The 18,343-nt window shown below is 56.6% G+C and overlaps 1 protein-coding gene across 4 annotated transcripts; it reads right to left on the bottom strand.

Moving 5' to 3' along the window:
- LRFN1 (leucine rich repeat and fibronectin type III domain containing 1) lies at positions 1–18,342 on the bottom strand. 4 transcript variants are annotated; one of them, XM_042920522.1, is made up of 5 exons: positions 17,363–18,342; positions 15,182–15,372; positions 10,674–10,706; positions 6,342–8,258; positions 1–3,180 (listed from the first exon to the last, which is right to left on the bottom strand). In XM_042920522.1, the coding sequence occupies exons 4-5, from the start codon at positions 7,745–7,747 to the stop codon at positions 2,271–2,273; spliced, it is 2,316 nt and encodes a 771-aa protein (XP_042776456.1). In that variant the 5' UTR covers positions 7,748–8,258; positions 10,674–10,706; positions 15,182–15,372; positions 17,363–18,342; the 3' UTR covers positions 1–2,270. The 4 variants fall into 4 exon arrangements, with proteins under 4 accessions (XP_042776456.1, XP_042776458.1, XP_042776457.1 ...); XM_042920524.1 differs by lacking the exon at positions 17,363–18,342 and adding an exon at positions 16,421–17,253; XM_042920523.1 differs by lacking the exon at positions 17,363–18,342 and having other exon boundaries at positions 15,182–15,925.
- Position 18,343: the final 1 nt, after the last annotated feature.

The raw sequence follows: 18,343 nt of genomic DNA, 5'->3' as shown, positions 1-18,343 counted from the left end.
TTGGGTGAATCAGAGACAATATAGTCAGCTGGTTAGGTGTGCAGGATTTGGAGGCAGTAAGCTTTCCGATCGTGGCTCTGCCCTTAGGTGGTTGTATGGTCTTGGGCCAGCTCCCTTAACCTCTCTCAACTTCAGTTTCCTCCTCTAGAGAATCGGATGCACACGCTACACACATCTGTTGCAGAGCATAAATGCAATCGTGCTGAGTAACTCCCATTTTGCTGGGCACTGGCTTGCATGCTCTCTGCTTGCATCAGGGAGGGTCTGTGAGCACAGCGCCTGGCATGTGGGAAGCCCTCAGTAGCCAGGAGTCGTGATGACTGAGAGAAGTGTGGCTGGGCCACTGGGTGAGGGAGCCTCATGGCATGTGAGTCGCTGGTGCTTCTGTCCTTGCTGCTTCCCACCCTGTCTGCCCAGCTTCATCCCCCTCCCTCCTGCTTCGTTTCTATTTCCGTCTTTCTCTCCTCCTCTCCGGGCCTCAGGGGGCCCCTGGCTGGCAAGAAGCCTTTTTCCTCCTTCTCCAGGATCAAGGAGTAGTTTTCACCGCAGGCCAAGCCTTTCTCCCCAAGGGCTGGGGCACCCCCATCGGACCAACTTTCCTTCCCCAGCCATAGCCCTCAGCCTCCCCTGAGAAACTTTTCCCCACACACCGTTCTCTGTGTTCCCAGCAAACTCTAGCACCTAGAATCCCTCACATTCCAGACAGTGACCAATGAGCATTTTCCCTCATCCCCTCCCCCAGGTTGACTTTGGATACGCTCAGCTAACCAAGGTCTTTGGGGCCATTCCCTGGCCTCCAGATGGATGCCAGAGGCAATATAGTGTAGTAGAGAGGAGTCGATACTGAGGTCAAACTGCCAGCTACCCTATTTCCTCATCTGGGGGCCTTGGGATAGTGCCTTTCATTTCTCCCTGGTTCAGATTCCTGACTGTAAAATGGGATTAAACATATCCACTTCAAACAGCTAGCGGTCTGACCTCAGAGAGCTGAGCTGTGCTTAGCCCATGTGCAGAATGAACATCCACCAAGCTGCTCAGCAGTCGAGTTCTATGGTTAAGAATACAGACTCAGAAGTCAGGCTGCCTGCCTTTTTCAATCCCAATTTTGCTACCTTCTGTTCTGGCTATGTGACCTTGGGTAAGTTACTTAACTTTTCTGGGCTCAATTTCCTCATCTGCAAAACAGGATAACAGTGCAGGTGTACTAGGGTTGTTCAGAGGATTAAATGTCTTAAGTGCTTGGCACATAGTAAGCGCTCACTAAATGTTAGCTGTTATCATTTTTATTATTCCCCACCTCTAAGTCAGAGGACGGGAAACTATCTGCAAGTATCCCTGGTCCCAACTAGCCATCCTTCCTCCAGTCTCACTTGAGTCGGCACGCTGTAATTCAGATCACACACACATATCCCCCCAAACACACGGACACACAGAGGTCAGCAGAGCGGCCTCAGACACAGAAAAAAGTTTAATTCTGCTGCGGCGGAGGGTCCCGGCTCCGGCAGGGAGGGGAGGATTTGGTTTTGGATCTTGTTCATGTGGGGGTTTATTTGGGGAAAGAAGGAGGGATAGGGGAGACTCTGGTCCTTCCAGTGGGACCTGCCCGGGAGAGTGTGTAGTGGGAAGAGGTAATCAGGAGAGAGAGGGAGACTGGACAAGATATGGGAGGGAGAAGAGACGGCGGGACAGAGAGAGACAAATAGGGAAGGACAGAGACATAAGACAAAGACGACATAGGGCGGGACAGAGAGGAAGGGAACAAAGGGGGACCCCAAGCCAGACCCGACGGGACCAGGGAGGTGAATGGGGTGGGAGTGGGGGCTTTGGAGGCCGCCGCGGGACAGAATAGGATCTAGTCCAGCCAGATACAAGAAATGGGCCCCTCGCCCCTGCCCCGGTCCCGGGCGGGGGGAGGGGGCTCGTGTCTCAGTGCTGCAGTGTCGGGGGGGCCCTGCCCCTCCCCGCGCTTCGCTGTGTAAGGCACCGGCTCCAGCGAGGTCCGCGAGCGCGCGGGGGGAGGGGCAGGAGGGGGACGAGGAGTCCTTGGAGGAGGGGGGCCCGGCTGCCCGCCCCCTAACTCCCCCGGGCCCGGGGGCGTGGCCAAGAGCTGCAGACGAGGCAGCCTCGCCCCCTTCAGGGAGGAGAAGGGCGCGTCTCCCCCTCCAGTCTGACCACTAGGCGCCGTGCTTTCTCCCCCGAGTCCTGCCCCAGCGTCCGGGTGGCTGGGCGTTTGTCCGCGGCACCCAGGCTTCCCGGCGCCCGCCCGCCGCTCAGACGGTACTCTCCAGCATCCACTCGGTGCTGGTAAAGGCCAGGCGTGCCCTGGCGGAGCCCAGCCCCAGGTCTCCGTCCTCCCCGGCCGCGCCCCCTCCGGCCCCGTCCAGGTGCGGCGTGGACCGGTGGCGCTTTGTCCGCCGGGCGCGGCGCGGGTAACTGTGGCTCTGGAAGAGTGCCCCGTAGTCCCCGTCGAACGAATAGCGCTGCTGCGGCCTCGGCCGGGCCGGGGCCCCCCCAGGAACCAGAGCTAGAGTGGGGGGCGCCGAAGCCGGCGGCCCCAGGGCCCCGGAACGGCTCCTCCGAGGGCCCGCCGTGGCCCGAGACTCCTCCCCAGAGATTTCCTCAGACGGCAGCAGGCACAGCGAGGTGGCTGAGCCGCCCAGGGAGCGTCCAAGGACGGCCTCTGGCTCGGTGGAATCCATCTCGGCGGCGGCGGCGGCCTTCGCCTCGACCGCCAAAGCTGCAGCAGCTGGGGACGTCACCTCGCGCAGCGCCTCGTAACGGTCTTGCGCCGGCGGGGGCGGGGCCTGCGATGCGCCTGCGCCGTTGGTCTGCGAGCACACATGGCTGACCCGCGGAGGCGACCTGGAGGTACCCTTGACGCGGCGGCCATCTCCGTCGCCGTAGACCTTATAGCGGATCATGAGCAGAACGATGAAGACGAGGACCGAGGCGACGATGACGCCCCCAATGGCGATGATCATGGTGCCACCCAAGAAATGGGCCCTCAGTGGGCGGCAGGGCGCGGGATCCCCGGCAGTGGTAAACTGCACACAGCCCACCACTCGCGTGGCCGGCAGTGCAGTGGCCCCGTCGTCGTAGACTGCCAGCACGCACAGGTCGTAGGCGCGGCCTGCTGCCAGATCATTCACCAGGAAGGTCTGGCTGGTGGATGGGATCATCCTGCAGGAGGGGACGGCATCAGCACTGGGTTAGCTCCACTATGAACGGTACCGCTTCATTTGCGTGTCCCCTCCGTGGTGACCAACAGGGAACAAACCATGCATTCCTACCGATATTTCACTCTCTATGGGACAACAGCAGCCATTCAAGCAGCAAATGTACATCCTCTCAGGACCACTGCTACAGGCCACGCCCCTCATCTGCAAGCCCAGACCTCAGAACCACTCCCTGTGGTGTTTCATCACCTGCTACGATAATATCTGCCATTCGTGTTCCCTCGTCTACATATCCTGGACCCTGCCTGGGAGGAGTACTATAGCTTTTAAATCCTGCCCTTAAGGAACATGCCTTCAATGTGGGTCAACTGCCATTCAGAGTCTCTGATCTATAGATTTCCATCCTTGAAGGGGCCCCAATACTATTTCCTGCACGTCCCATCCTCCCTCAAGTGGACACCGAAGTCAACTCACACCCCCTGTCTTACTCCTACTGGGACAACAGATGCTCTTCTAGTTTCTTTTTTCTTCGTATTCCCATCCTTTCCGGGAAACCATGATACAGGCCACGCCCCTCATCTGCACCTCCCACCTTGGGTACATACATCTAGCCTCCTCTGTCTATTTCCAAGCCCCTCAACTACATATTCCCACCCACCAAGGGGACCTGGCTATAGGCCACTCCACTTCTGGTTGACCAATCACTTCCAAGCCACACTCCACAGGGCCTACTACAGATGGTTTCCCTACTGTGCCTGGGACCATGTCCGCTCTTTGCGTGTCCTGCAATATCGATCACCTTGTGTTCATGCTGTGCCCCATACCACCAGAGGTCGTGAAATCATGCCCCCAGGGTAAATTTCATCCACAATCGGGTCAAAGGTAACCAAGCAAGCATGCCACTCTCTTGCTATAGGCCCCTGCCTTCTAATGAGGGCAGTGCAAAGAAGTGGTTATGCCGACAAAGCCTGGGGGCCTGTGTTTGAGTCTCTCTGCTGCCCCTTGCTAGCTCTGTGACCTTAGGCAAGTTTCTTAACATCTCTGTGCCTCATTTCCCCAAAATGGAGACAGTAAGAATTCTTCTGTCTTCTTCATAGAGAAAGTGTGAAGTATGAATGAGTTCACCTACCTAAAGCCTGGCACTGGATAATTTCACCATGATTAGCTTGGATCCCACCCAGTGCTGGCCAGTCACCCTCACCGTGGCTCACACTTTACTGCCAATGGCACTCTTCCCCAGCTGGAAGAGCATTCCCACTAGGCCTTGACCCTCTCCTGTTGGGCACATCTCTTCTGTGCTGTTGGCCACATCCAGCCTTGGCTAAGCCAGGACTGCCACATCCACATGGATTTGTATGCCCAGCACTCAACCTCACAAGCTCCCCTCACCTAAAAATCTCATAGTGGGTCACCAGAGACAAGGACTGTTGCCCAAGACCATGTGGCAGGAGCTCCATCTCCTCTGAAAGGCCACGCCCCCCCCCCCCCCCCCCCCACAGGTCTCTAGCCCCTCAGCAACTTCACATTCTCTCTAACAAGCCACCTCTGCCATCTCTGGTCCTGAAGCCCACCTCAGCTCCCTTATAGCCAGAGCCACCCTTCAAACCAAAAGATTTCAAGTATGGTCCCCATTCCCCCCCCCCCACCCATAAAGGCCTACCCGCTTTTCCAACTCACCCCCTGCCTGCCATTTCACACACTGCCCCCCACCCCTTCCAGCCCTGGGCCCCTGGCTGCAAGTCTTCCTCCTCTTCTCATCTCCTCTCCCAAAGAGCATTGGATTCGTCTTGCTCCTTTCCCCCAAAGTAACCAGTTGCTAGGGGCTCCCCACTTTTCAAGGACAGAGGCTGGCTCCTTAAGAAAGCTTCAGCCCATGTGTCTCTAATTGGCTGCAAGACGCAAGCAAGCAGCAGAGCAGGCTTCTGGTTGGATGTCACCTCCGCCCCGTGGCAGCAGTGAGGAGGTTAACCCCTGCAGCACCGTAGCACAGGCATCTGCAATGGGGGACAGAGGACTGAACTGTGGCCTTGAGGGGAAAGGAAGAGAACAGGGGTTTGTTGCCCTGCTGGGGACACAGGGCCACCAACATCTGCATACATGCACGGTCCGAGGGTCTGTGAACCTCCCCTCACCGCACCACACAGAGGCTAAGAGTTAGAGAAGAAGAGAAACAGAGAGGTGGAGAGACACAGAAACTAAAAGCTATTGACAGAAATGTATTATCCTTCTCCCCTAATCCCTGCCTGGCAAAAAGTAGGGGCTCGATAAATGTGTGTTCAATGTATAAAGGGCAAGATTAGGAGTTAGAAGGCTTAGGGCTGGAATCCTGGTCACTTCCTCTGTGACCTTGAGCACGTGATTCCCCCCACTGAGTCTCAGTTTCCCTGTCTATAAAAAGGGAAGGGGGATCATGACTGCTTCACGGCAGAGTTGGGAAGCTCAAATGAGATAGCACAGGGCCTAGCACGGAGCAGGGGCTTGGTGCCTCATGAGGACAGGAGGGAGAGACGGGACAGACAGAGGCACAAGCAAGAGAATTGATGGGAGAAAGTAGCCCTTTAATGCCTGTCTATGCTGTACAGATCTGTCCACACCAGGGCAAGGGCTGCTAACCCAGTGGATGGTGGAAATAACTCAGGTGTGTCTATAAAATGGGAGGGGGTATCATCATTGCTTCACAACAAAGTAGGGAGGATCAAATGGTCATTTATATATTTTTCTCATACTTTTCGTTCCCTGTTCTATAATGTACCTGATGTGTTGCTAACAGTGACACTGGTATGGGTTAATCTAAGTGTGTGAGAATATTTCATGTTCCAAAATGTTTAACTGACAAGGTGCAGAATCAAGCACCCTCGGCCAGCAGTGACCTAGACCATGAACCCCAGAGAGCAGGGATGCTGCTGGGCACGTTCACTATTATAACTCCAGTGCCCGGCCCTAGTCTGGCTCGTGTGGGTCCTCGACGAAGATTTACTAAACACAGGAAAACCAGAAAGAGATAGGGAGACAGAACTAGAGAGGAGGAGACAGGGCGGGTGAGGGCCCAAGACAACTCCGCATGTCCATCCAGAGAACCACAGCTGAGCAAGAAGGCCAACGGAGTGGGCAGATGGGAGGGTGGGCCCCTGGAGGAGGTAGAGGTCCTGGGACTGCAGCACCCACCTGTAGACAAGGGAGTCATCTGCGGAGCTGTTGTACTGGACCTGGTACATGCGGATGCCGGGCACGGGCCTCTGGGCCGGCCAGCGGATGAGCACCGAGTTCGAGGTGAGCTCGGCCGCCACGAGCCGGCGCTCGGCGGCCGATTCGTTGGCACCGGGTCGGCCGGGCGTGGCGATGTCTGAGGAGCCGGGCTCGGTGAGGGGCGGCGGGGCGGCCGGCGGGGGCGCCATCAGAGGCAGGGGTACCACGCACACCTCCACGGGGGCCGTCGCTTCCCCAGCGGCGTTGGAGGCGATGCACGTGAAGGTGCCACTGTCCCTTAAGGTGGTGATGGTTACATCCAGTGTCCCATCCCCCCGAACCCGGGTCCGGCTCGAGTTCCCCAGCAACCGCCCATCGGGTGCGACCCAATGCACCACGGGCTCAGGGTCACCCACAGCGCGGCACCGCAGGCTGACCGCCTGGCCCTCCACCACCAGGGCCCGGCCCCCCGCCTGCCGTGTAATCAGCGGGGGTTCACACAGGAACTCCTCCTCGGGAATGGACCAGAAGTAGCGGTCGGTGAGGTGCTCCGGGGTGGCGCACGTCTCCAGGTCGTCCTCTCGGGTCAGCCGCCGCAGCCACAGCAGCTCGCAGTTGCAGTGCAGAGGGTTGCCGCCGAAGCTGACCGTGAGCGGCGTGGGCGGCTTCGGCCCCGAACCTTGGGACCTCAGAAAGAGCCCATCGGGGGGCAGTTTATGGAGGCGGTTGGAGGTCATGTCCAGGCGAACCAGTTTGTGCAGCTGCACAAAGGTACCTTCAGCGATATGGTCGATGAGATTGTGGTCCAGCGTGAGGGTGTTCAGGTTCACCATCTGGCCCACAGCCTCCCACGGCAGGGCCTCGAGATTGTTGTAGGACAGATCCAGGTCCTCCACGGTGGACAGGAAGGCGTCGAAGGCAGCTGACTCGACCCGGCGGATCTGGTTGTTGCCGAGGATCAGGTGGCGAAGGTTGCCCAAGCCGCGGAGCTGGTCGCCACGCACCTCGGCCAGGCGGTTGCTGTCGAGGTGCAGGGCGCGGAGGGCGCGGAGGTCAGCGAAGGCGCCGGCGGCCACCTGGCCGATGGTGTTACGGGACAGGGTGAGGTGCACCAGGCTGGTCATGTTGGCGAAGTCTCTGCGGCGGACGGCCGCGATGAAGTTGTCAGTGAGCCGCAGCTCCACCACACGCCGGTCGATGGCCGGCGGCACGAAGAGCAAGCCGGTCTTGGCGCACAGCATGGTCAGCGTGGGCGCCACGTTCTGGCAGATGCAGCGGCCGGGGCAGGGCTGCCCACGGGATGCCCCGGCCCAGAGCAGCAGCAGAAAGGGCAGGGCGGCAGGTGGCGGCGAGGGGAGCGCCGAGGAGAAGGGGCCCGGAGCCATGGTGCAGAGGGAAGGCGGGAGGAGTGGGGCGGGAGACCTGCAAGGGAACGAGACGGGTTATCCAGGCACAGGGCTTGACCACCAGCCTGGCCACCCACGATGTCCTACTAGAAGTCTGCCTCAGGTCCCTGCCTTCCTGACATCCAGTCTGAACAGAGGCAGGACTGATCATCACCTGGCATGCATTTGTTGTTAACAGACAATATTTCCATGCTGGTTAGTAAATTACACGGCCCTCCACCCCCCACCCCCAGGGTCCTAATCCCAACTCTGACCTTCCTCTAGGAGGCCCAGACCTCTCATGATTTTCCAACCAGAGGGGTGCGGTGACACCTGGCCCAGTCTGGGCCTTCCAGTACCCACTAAATATTTTTAAAAATCAGGGTTGACTAGGGTTTAAGGTTGTGGATTTCAAAGCCATAGTCCCTGGGTTCAAATTCCAGCTCTGACACTTACTAGCTGTGTGACCTCGGGCAAGTGTCTGAACCTCTCTGAATCTCCGTTTCTTCATCTGTAAAATGGAGATAAAAACAGGCCTTACCTCTGTGAGGATTAACGGGATCAATGAACATAGTGTACTTAGAACCGTGCCTGGAACATAAAATGTGTCCAATACATGTTGGTAATTATTCTCATCATGATCACTGAGGGCCCAATATATGCCAGGTACAGAAGTGTGCACTATTATTAAGAGTAAGTGCTCTGAAATCAAACAGACTCAGGTTCAGTCCTGGCTCCCCACTAGCTGGTTCTGTGACCGCAAACCAATGATTTCCCCTAACTAGGCCATAATTTCCTAATTTGTACAACGGGATGACAATCATACCAGCTTTGTTGGGTTGTTGCAAGGGTTCAGTGAGCTCATTCACTGGGGCCACTGAGCACAGGGCCTGACACACAGTAAGTATCCAGTAAATGTTAAGGGGAACCACTACCACCACCACCCCCCACACACACACCCTTGGGAGTGGCAGAGGGAATCTGAAGTTAGGAGGCGCTGAGAAAAACACAGCAGTCTCCTTCCCAGTCTTGGGAAGTCCTTCTCTGAACCTGGCTTCATCCTGGGCTCTGGTGAGCTCCCAAACAGCGGGCAGACTTCCACGCTCACATCAGCGGGCACATACAAGGCCCCATACATGCCCACACTCACACACACCCTCACACACTCACGCTATGCCTCTGCTCCAGGCAAAACCTTCCGGCAGGGATTCCCCTGCGGCGGCTGCAGCCCACGACATGTCAGTTCCCATCACAACACCAGGTGGGTGGGGGGGTGAAGAGGGAAGGATGGGAAGGGGGCGTCCCTGAAACTGTTTTCACCCTACCCCGCACCCAGTCCCTTGCTGGCCCACCTCCTAGGGATCTGCAGTTTGGGGCTGTGGCCTGCTGTGGCCCTGATCCTTCAGCCTGTGGGGAGGGGGACCAAGAGAGTCAGAGAGAGAGGGGCAAAGAGACAGGGAGAGACAAGTGGGCAAGGGGGGAGATGCACTGGCAGACACAGAGACACAGAGTCAGAGAGAGAGAGACAAAGGGACAAAAAGAAAAAGAATCTGAGGGGCGCCTGGCTGGCTCAGTCAGTAGAGCATGTGACCCTTGATTGCAGTGTGGCGAGTTCGAGCCCACATTGGGCAAAGAGCTTAAATAAATAAATAAATAAATAAATAAATAAATAAGGAAAAGAGAAAGACTCTGAAAGAAAGGTGCAGAGGCAAAGAGCCAGCCTGAAACCAAGACAGGCTGGAGCACTAAGAAAGGAGGAAACAGGCAGAGAAGGGCGTTGAGCCCAAGAGATGGGGAGAGGAAGAGTGAGGGAGAGGCGGGAAGTGATCCTAAGAGATTACAGAGAGACCAAAATGGAGGAAGAGCTAGAGACAGAGGGACAGCGCCCGGGCTGGAGAGAGAAAAAGAGGCAGAGGCAGGGCATCCCACCATCTCTGAGCACCCCCTATTAATTTGTCTTGCGATCCTCCTGGGATAAAGCTCTGTATCGAATGGAAAACCTGAAAGGCGGAACTCCTGAGTTGGGAGGCCCAGCTCTGCACCTGCCTGCCTGTGGGGTCTCTAAGGCTCAGAACCCCGATCTATGAAGCAGAAGTGCCTGGTTTGGCCTCCCACAGCTGGGGTGGGACTCGAGTCGAAGGGATAATAACAGCAATGAAAATAGCTAACATTTCTTGAGAGGTAGTGCAGCATTGCAAGAAAGAATCTGGGCCTGGCCGCTCAGGTTCACACCCCAGTTCCCCGTTGCGCGACTTGAATCCAGTGACTTCCCCTCTTTGTGCCTCAGTGTGCTCCTCTGTAAAATGGGGATAATGATGGCACCTACCTCACGGGGTTGTGACGAAGTATAATACACTGTAACATGTTCAGAATAGTTTCTGACAGACTAAACACTACATAAGTGTTAGCACCTATTATTAACATTATCACCATCATCATCATCATCATCATCATCATCATTATTGTATCATTTTCTCTGCCTCTCTCCCAGCCACTAGTCGATCAGTCTACCAGGAGATCTTCCCACATGCATGCACACACACACACAAAATGGTAAACCATGTCGCTCTCCAAATGCAAGGTTCACTTCATGTCACGAAACTCTCTGTACCCCCTACTGATATCATCAGGAGACTTCCTTGTCCCAACCACCTGACCCACCCAGAGAGGAGATGCTTCCAGGCCCGAAACCCCCACCTACCACCCATGCCCTGGCTCCACCACGAGCCCTGATCCAAACATGATGCTCCTGATCTTGTTGTCATGGCCGCCCCCTCCCCCCCCCCCCCCCCCACCCCGGGGCCCTTTCGACACTGCCATACCCTGCCCTGAAATCCATACCAGGCAGGGCTCCAGGCCTCCAGCTGGCTCAGAACAGGCCCAATCACTCCACATCTCTCTCCCCAGCCTGAGGGACCCCACTCACCTCTCTGCAGGGAGTTAGGGCCTGGGCCGGTACCTGCAAAGGAACAAAATGACCTTATTAGCATCCTTCTGGCTCCTCTTTGAAGACCTGCCTCAGAGACCATCTCAGCCAAGGAAGTCCCTGGTGTGATCATTCTCTCAGCCCTCCTGCTGCAGGCTCTGCATAGGCTCAGACAGACCCAGTGAGTTGTTTCTGGAATCCAGGGAGTCTGGGTCTCAGGACTGTTCACCCTCCAAAACCCAGGAGTCCAGGACTTTAACTCTTTGTCCTCTGTGGGCTCAAGAGGCCAGGAACCCCAGCCCCTTCCCCTTCCTTCCACCCTGGTGTGTACAACCCCAGCTTCCTCCTCCTTCAAACTCCAGAGTCAAGGTCTCAGTTTCTTCCTTTCTCAAGACCCAGGAATCTGGCCTCCCAGCAGCCTTCTCAGATTCAGGATTCCAGGCTTCCAGTCTCCTCCTTCCAGAGTTCACATCCTAGTCCTCCAACTTCAAAGAGCTGAATGGTACTGGGGGTAGGAAAAGAACCAGCGGTCCCCATCCTTGCCATTACACCATTGTCACACCAACATGTGTGGACATGCCAAAACCCACATGGGCCCAAGTCTCTACGTCTGGATTTCCATGGACCCACCAGCATGATGTGTGCCCCCCACCCTCCATGGCCTCTTAGCCCAACATGTGGACGCACTTGTGTCCTTGGACCCCCTGGATGGACCCCAGCATACCACGGGTCACACCACATGGGCCCAGATCTCACTGGGCCAAGAAGTGGGGTCAGCCTTATGCCAGGAAGACAGGCACATGTGTGCATACGCCCGGCACATAGACCAATCCCCAGAGACCAACACTGACACATAAATGGACTCACAACATAGACCCACACCCTCAAGGCTGACACAACCTGCACACAACCTGCACACAACCACACATGTACAACATTGACTTTCCCTTGCACATTCATATATACATATGCACACACACAACAGAGAAACCCATGTGCCTTCTTGCAGACAATCGGATACATGCACCTATAAGAGAGAAACACGTGCACACTAGCCAACACACAGGGGCACACACATATAACATATACTCACTTGCACAATCAAAGATACACAGGTGCATGCTTTTAAACGTCCAAACACACTCATACACACTCATACAACTTCACATATCCCCATGAGCATGGTCACAAAACTGATATATCCCCACACCAACAGATGCCCAAATGCACACCCTAGCTGATACACACCTCATACACATGACACAGAACTACAAGCACACACAGACACACAAAACTGATACACAAGCACACAGGCACAAAAAGATTCACCTTGCACAGACATTCTGAGATGTTCACTCATAAGACACATGCTCACACAACAGCCCTGTGAGGGATTTACACACTTCCAAAATGCATACAAAATATTGAACCACGGTAGCATAGTCAACAGATAGGCATAGATTCACACTCACATACAGTCATGAACACACATCCCTCCTGGCCCTGAGGTGCCCCAACCCCACCTACTTCCCAGGCCAAAGAAATCCTAGCATCCTTCCCTCCCAGCACATCCCCAACCCCCAACCAAGGCACAAGCCAGGGCCTGAGGTCAGAGTTCGGCAGGTGGAGTCTCAAAGGGTTGGGGGACTGAGTCCCAGAGCCCCCGCCACAAGGCAGCCCAGAGGTCCCCGGGCCTGGCCATCTGTATGCCGGCAAGTCCGGCCCCATCTGCGGAGATCTGGCGGGCGGGGGGGATTGGGGTGGGGTGGGTGGGGAAGGGCTGGGTCTGTGCCCCTCCCCTCGGGCCCATCTGTCCATCCCTCGGCCTCTCATCCCTCCATCTGTCCACCTACCGGCCGCCCATCCCCCCCACCCCCAGCCACCGGGAAGGGGAAGACATGGCCGTCTCCCCCAAGGACCGCTGAGGACCCCCCAATTGACATAGACCGAGGGAGCGGCAAACTCCCCATCCCCCAAAGCCACACAGAGGCCTGGTCCCACAAGGAACGAGCCCCAGCCCCCGGCCGGGAACCTGACGTGGACGCACAGACACACACCCTCGGAGACACACAACCCGCAGACACACACATACACACACACAAATGGACACCAGGACGGGCACACCCGGCTACACAAACCCTCGGATGGACATCCAACCTGGACACAAACACCCAGCGCAGCCAGCCCCGCGCACACACTCGTGGGGGGGGGGGGGGGGGGGACCCACACCTGGGCACACAACCCACGCACACACACCTGCACACAGCCCCTCCGATGGGCGCGCGACAGCCCCCCAGACACACAGCCAGAGGAGCAGCCGCTCGGGGGACACACGCGCGCGGCCGGACACAGCACCTCGGCTCGACACCCAGCACACACCCGGATGGCCACACAAGCAGGGCGCCGCACACGCCGGCGCCGGGCACACACAGGGCCGCGCGAGCGCACGCCGGGCCCGCCGCAGCGCCGCGGACACACACTCACACGCTCGCACGCTCACACCCGCGCTCCCACCGGCGCCCCCGCCCGCCGCCTCCCCGGCCGCTGCGGGCCGCGCTCACCCAGCCCGGGGGGGCCCCGGGCCCGGCCCCGCCGCCGCCGCCGCCTCGCTCCGCGCCATGGTGGGGGGAGGGCCGGGGGAGGGGGCGCGGTGCCGCGGGGCCGCCTCCCTCCCGCCTCCCGCCCTCCCTCCCGAGCCGCCGCCGAGCTCCGCCCTCCGCGCCGCCCGCCGCCGGAGCCCAGCCGCCACCACCGCCGCAAGGGGGGAGGGGGCGCCGACCGGAGGGGGCGGGCGGGGCGGCCGCGCAGCCCAGACCCCCGCTCCGGGGCCCGCCGCAGACCCCTCTCCACTGCGGAGCCGCCGACCCGCCCCCGACCCCTCCCCAGTCCCACCCCCAGCCCTGCCGGCTTCCCCAGAGACCCCCAGACCACGCCCCAGCTGGCGTGGGGACTCGGCGGAGATCTCGGGAACGTGTCCCAATACCCAGGGGAACCTCAGGCCATGCCTTACCTCCTTGGAGGACCCAGACCATGTCCTACAGCCACCCAGGACCACAAACCATGTCCTACTCACCTTGGTGACCTCAGACTCTGCCCCATACTCCATCGGGGACCCCAGACCATATCCCAGCACCTAAGGGGACCCGGAGCACCCCCATCAGGGACCCTAAATCATACCATAACATTCAGATATGAATGTTACCACGCCCCAGAGAGGACCCAAACCATATATCAATATCTAGGGAGACACCAGATCATGTCTTACTCCCTCTGGGGACCCAAACCATATCCTACTGCTTCTTGGAGACCCCAGCAGTGTCCTTCCACACACCATTCCTTGACCCCCAATAGGGACTCCAGACCATGTCTAGTTTCTAGGAGGACCCCAAAATGTCTCTTATCCCCCCTAACTTTCCTCATTACCCCCAGTTAGACCCCAGACCATGCTCCCCTCTAAGGCACCCCTTGGTTTCCAGAACCCCTGATTTGCCCCAGATTCTTTCCCTGCATCCTTCCTGTTCCTATTCTCTCTTTTGGACCCGGGAGACCCTTCCCCTTCCCTGTGACTTCCATGGATACCAGGATTCCTTACTCCCTCCTTGGTTAGACTCCTTTCTTGCCCAACTCCTATTCAATAGCTGACCCCTAGCCCCTCCCCCAAATCCCACTGTCTCTGGCCACTCTCCACCTCTTTCTGAGATACTCACCAGACCCCCAAACCCAGCAAGGCCTCCCCTCCAAATCCACCTTATTGCAGTCCCTGGCTCCCTGGCAGCTCAACCCCTTCCAATTTTGGATCCTACTGTATCAAGGTCCTCTGCCAAACCCCTTCCCTAAGTTCTTCCTAGTCACGTCATGGCACAAAGCCTGCCTGCCCCCCACCCCCAGATCAAGGGCACCTCTGCAGAGCCTCCCCTCTAGTAAACCTTGACCCCACTCACAACCATTAGATGCCCCCCCGAAGGACACTCACAATCCCCCCCTCAGTCTTCAGATTCCAGCATCACCACCACTACCACCACTGCCACCTCCCACCCTGGTTCCTGGCGCTCCCTGATGGGATACGGAGGTCCAGGGCTGGGAGCACGGAGAGAGAATAGTAACAACAGCAAAAGTGGACACATGTCCAGCACTGTTGTGCGCCAGGAATGGTTCTATGGGCTTCACATACATGACTTCAGTTAATCCTTCCAGGAGCCAGACGAGGAGGCCCCATCACATCCTGATTTTACAGATGAGGAAAATAAAACCACAGAGAGGTTAGGTAACTTGCCTCAAGTCACACAGATAAGGGAAAGGAAGGGGAGGGCGGACCTGGGATGGACAGGAGGGGAAAAGACAGGATGAGAAGATAGATGAAAATTAGAGAGACCGAGATCCTCAGAGATAGGGAAACAAAGAGCCTGAGCCCAAGCAGAGAGCCCCACCCCCACCCCACAGACTGAAACTCTGGCCCCGCCCACCTCTTGACCTCTTCCCAGAGCTCTGGTTTCCCTGTCCCAACCAACCATGATCTTTCTACTTCTCCAGTATCAGTTCATCACAGCTCCTGGGGTCCTTGCACTCTTTCCCCACTGTAGTGATTCCTCCTTTTCATCCAAGTCTGAACTCAAATGCAGTCGCTTCAGAGAGGCCTTCCTTTCCCAGCCCCAGTTCACACCTGCACCCCTACCAATTGTCCTCATGTCTGCAGGTTACTCTGAAATACATAAAAAATAAGATGGATTGACGGAAGGGTTGATGGATGGGTTTATGATAAAGCAAGTAAAACATTAATGGTAGAATTTAGGTGGTGGGTATATGGGTGTTCACTGTAAAATTATTTTCAACTTTGCTGCCTGTTTGAAATCTTTCATAATAGATGTTGGGACGTGAGCCAGAGGACTCTCCTAGAGACTAAGGAGGCAGCAAAAGCACAGTCCCAACAGGTCCCACTATTTCTATCTATCACATCACCTCATTTTATTTCCTACATGGCTTGTTAATCATCGTGTTTGCTTCTTCGCCTCTTTACTGTGTTACTTATCTGCTTATTGCCTATTGTCTAGTCATTGATCTATAAGCCTCCTGAGGGGAGTGGCATGGGCACCACTTTTCTCCGGTGTCCACAACAATGAACGGCACCCAGGAGGTGCTCAGTAAAGACGTGTTCTTGAATGCCTCTTAGGAGAAGGCCTGGGAGCTGGGCCCACTCCAGACTCACTGCAGGGGCCACACTCAGCAATAAACATAATGTCCCAGCCTCGGGTCACTGGAAGGGAAGGGGGATACCCCGGGGTGGGGGGGGGGGGCGGGTAGAGAATGTCCCCTAAGGTCAGGGAATGTGAATTGGCCTGAAAAGAGGACAACAGGTAGAAGTTTCCCTCTGCCTTGATTCCTGACCCAGATTTTCTAATAGAGACCCAAAACCATTCTCACACTTCCACAGTTCGGCCCCGCCCCCAAGCCTAGGTCCACCCTGTCTCCAAGACTCCGCCCAAAGCAAAACTCCCCAGCCCTTTCTGACCTAAGTTTGCCCCTCAGGCCTAGGTCCGCCCACCAATCCCCCCACACTTAGCCCCTGCACTCCCCCCCTGCACCTTAAACTCCACCCCAAAAGCATCTAGCTTTCAGGCCAGGCACTGGTCCCTTTTGCCTAGTCCTTTTGCCATTCTCAGTTCTGCCCTAAATCCCGTTTCTTCCTCTCCAACATAAGCCCTACTTTCCTTGAAGGTTAGCAAGGAGAAGTGCCCCCAGGGAAAACCTACAGCCTGGATTTAAAAATTACGGAGCCTGGATCTGCGGAAGCCCAGGAGAAGGTTGGTGGAGAGAAAGTGGTCCCTAGTTTGTTTGGGGGCCCCTTGAAGGAGTGGCCCCAAAGCTAGAGCCACGCCCCATTGTGCTGACTCTCCATTGGATAGTGTATTCTGTTATGGCCTCTCTGATTGGTTCCCCCACAATCCCTCTAGCCAAACCTACTCTGCATTGGGCAGTCCCTAGAGCCACCCTCTCTGATTGGTCCTTGCTTTCCAAACTCCCTGCTCCTGATTGGGCAACTCCTCGTACATGCTTCTTTCTGATTGGATTGTTTGCAATCATGAGCCTGGATGCCGACAGAAGTTCAACTACGTGGGAAGGAGGAAGAGCTGATTCCCTAAACCCCCTGCCTGAGAAAGGGAGTGGCCATTGACCACCAGATAGCCTTGGGTTGGAAGTTTTAACTGTACAAACCACTACCAGTGGGACTTCAGGCAATTACTTTTGGCTTTGCCAAAATTTTTGCCTCAGTTTACTCATCTGTAAATTGGGGATAATAAGGATGCCATCTTCATAGGGTATTGTAAGGATTAAATGAGTTAATACTTATAAAGTGCTTATGGAAGTACCTGGCACATAGGAAGCCCTCAATCAGAGCGTTAACTGTTATTAATTTGATCACGTAAGTGCATGACCTTGGACACGTTCTTTTGCCTCTCAGACCTCTGCAGGAGGGCAGTTGCTTGGCCTCTTAATTGAACGGCCCCTCCTATCCCCAGCCCTCTTCTTCCATCTCTAGCCATCAGAGACAGAGGCTATGATCAGAGGGAGAAGTAGAGACGTGCCTGGCCAGAGATGGGGTGGGGAGGGCACCAGGACGGGTGTCAGAGAGGAGCTCAAATCCGCCCCTCCCCCAAATGCTGGCAGGGGGCGGAGAAAGGGGAGCGACTTACCTTTGCAAAGGGCTGGTCCAGTCTGGAAACAAGGGGGGCAAGTGTTGAGTTGAGCGGAGTGGTGAGGGGGATGGTGTGCTCTGGCGGGGAGGGCTGGGGAGGGCTTGGAGCTGGGCTTGTGGACCCTCCCCCAGGAATGACAGGGCTGGGGGAGGGGCTGCCCAAACCCAAGGTCATTGTGTCATTGTTTCCATGGCAACGAACACCTCTCAACAGGGAACCTGGAAGGGGGGGTGGGGAGGGAGCTCCCAGGTCCCTGGATTTGGGGACAGAGGGAGGAACAGAGACCAGGAGGAGAAGCAAAGAGAAAGAAAGGGTGATTTATCTCTGTGAAGACCTGCCCATCTCAGAACTCTCGGAGCCTGGTACACCGTGGGTGCTCAATAAATGTCCCTCAGGGACAAAGAGAGCCTGAGAGAGTCAAAGGCTCAGAGATGCCAGAAGAAAGAAAACTCTCCAGACTGGGGCAGGTAGGGTGTCCCTTTCCTGCCCTTCAACCTCATACCCCTCAGGGGTCCCCTGAAAGTCCGGGATCCTCTCCCCTACCCCAGTCTGGGGCCCCCAGGCCTACCTACGCACACAAACCACTCACCCCAGCAACTCCCTTGAAGCAATTACATTTGATCCTTTAACAACTTTTCTGCCTTTAAATTCTTCCTGCCTGGGGGCTCACTGAGGAAAGTAGCATTCGGTGCAGGCTAATGTCTGATGCCCCTAGAGCCGGGGGTGGGAAAGTGGGAGGAGGGGAAATGGGCACTCGGCCTCGTTTTTCCTCTCAGGAATCCAGGTGTCCTTATTCCCCTTGGGAGTGGCCCCTCCTGGATTCAGATATTTTCCCATTCCTCCAGGAAACCTAGCCCCCCTTCCATCCTCCCACCCAGCCACACACCCACACACCCTAGAAAAACCTACAGGCCCCTCCCTTTCTGAGAAATCGGGATCCTCTTTTCCTCCTGGGACTCACGGCCATCCACTTGGTCT

This window comes from Panthera leo, chromosome E2 (genome assembly GCF_018350215.1).
Source record: "Panthera leo isolate Ple1 chromosome E2, P.leo_Ple1_pat1.1, whole genome shotgun sequence".
NCBI classification, from domain to species: domain Eukaryota; kingdom Metazoa; phylum Chordata; class Mammalia; order Carnivora; family Felidae; genus Panthera; species Panthera leo.
Note: the sequence above shows the minus strand (reverse complement) of the source record. Positions and strands in the feature narration are given on the sequence as shown.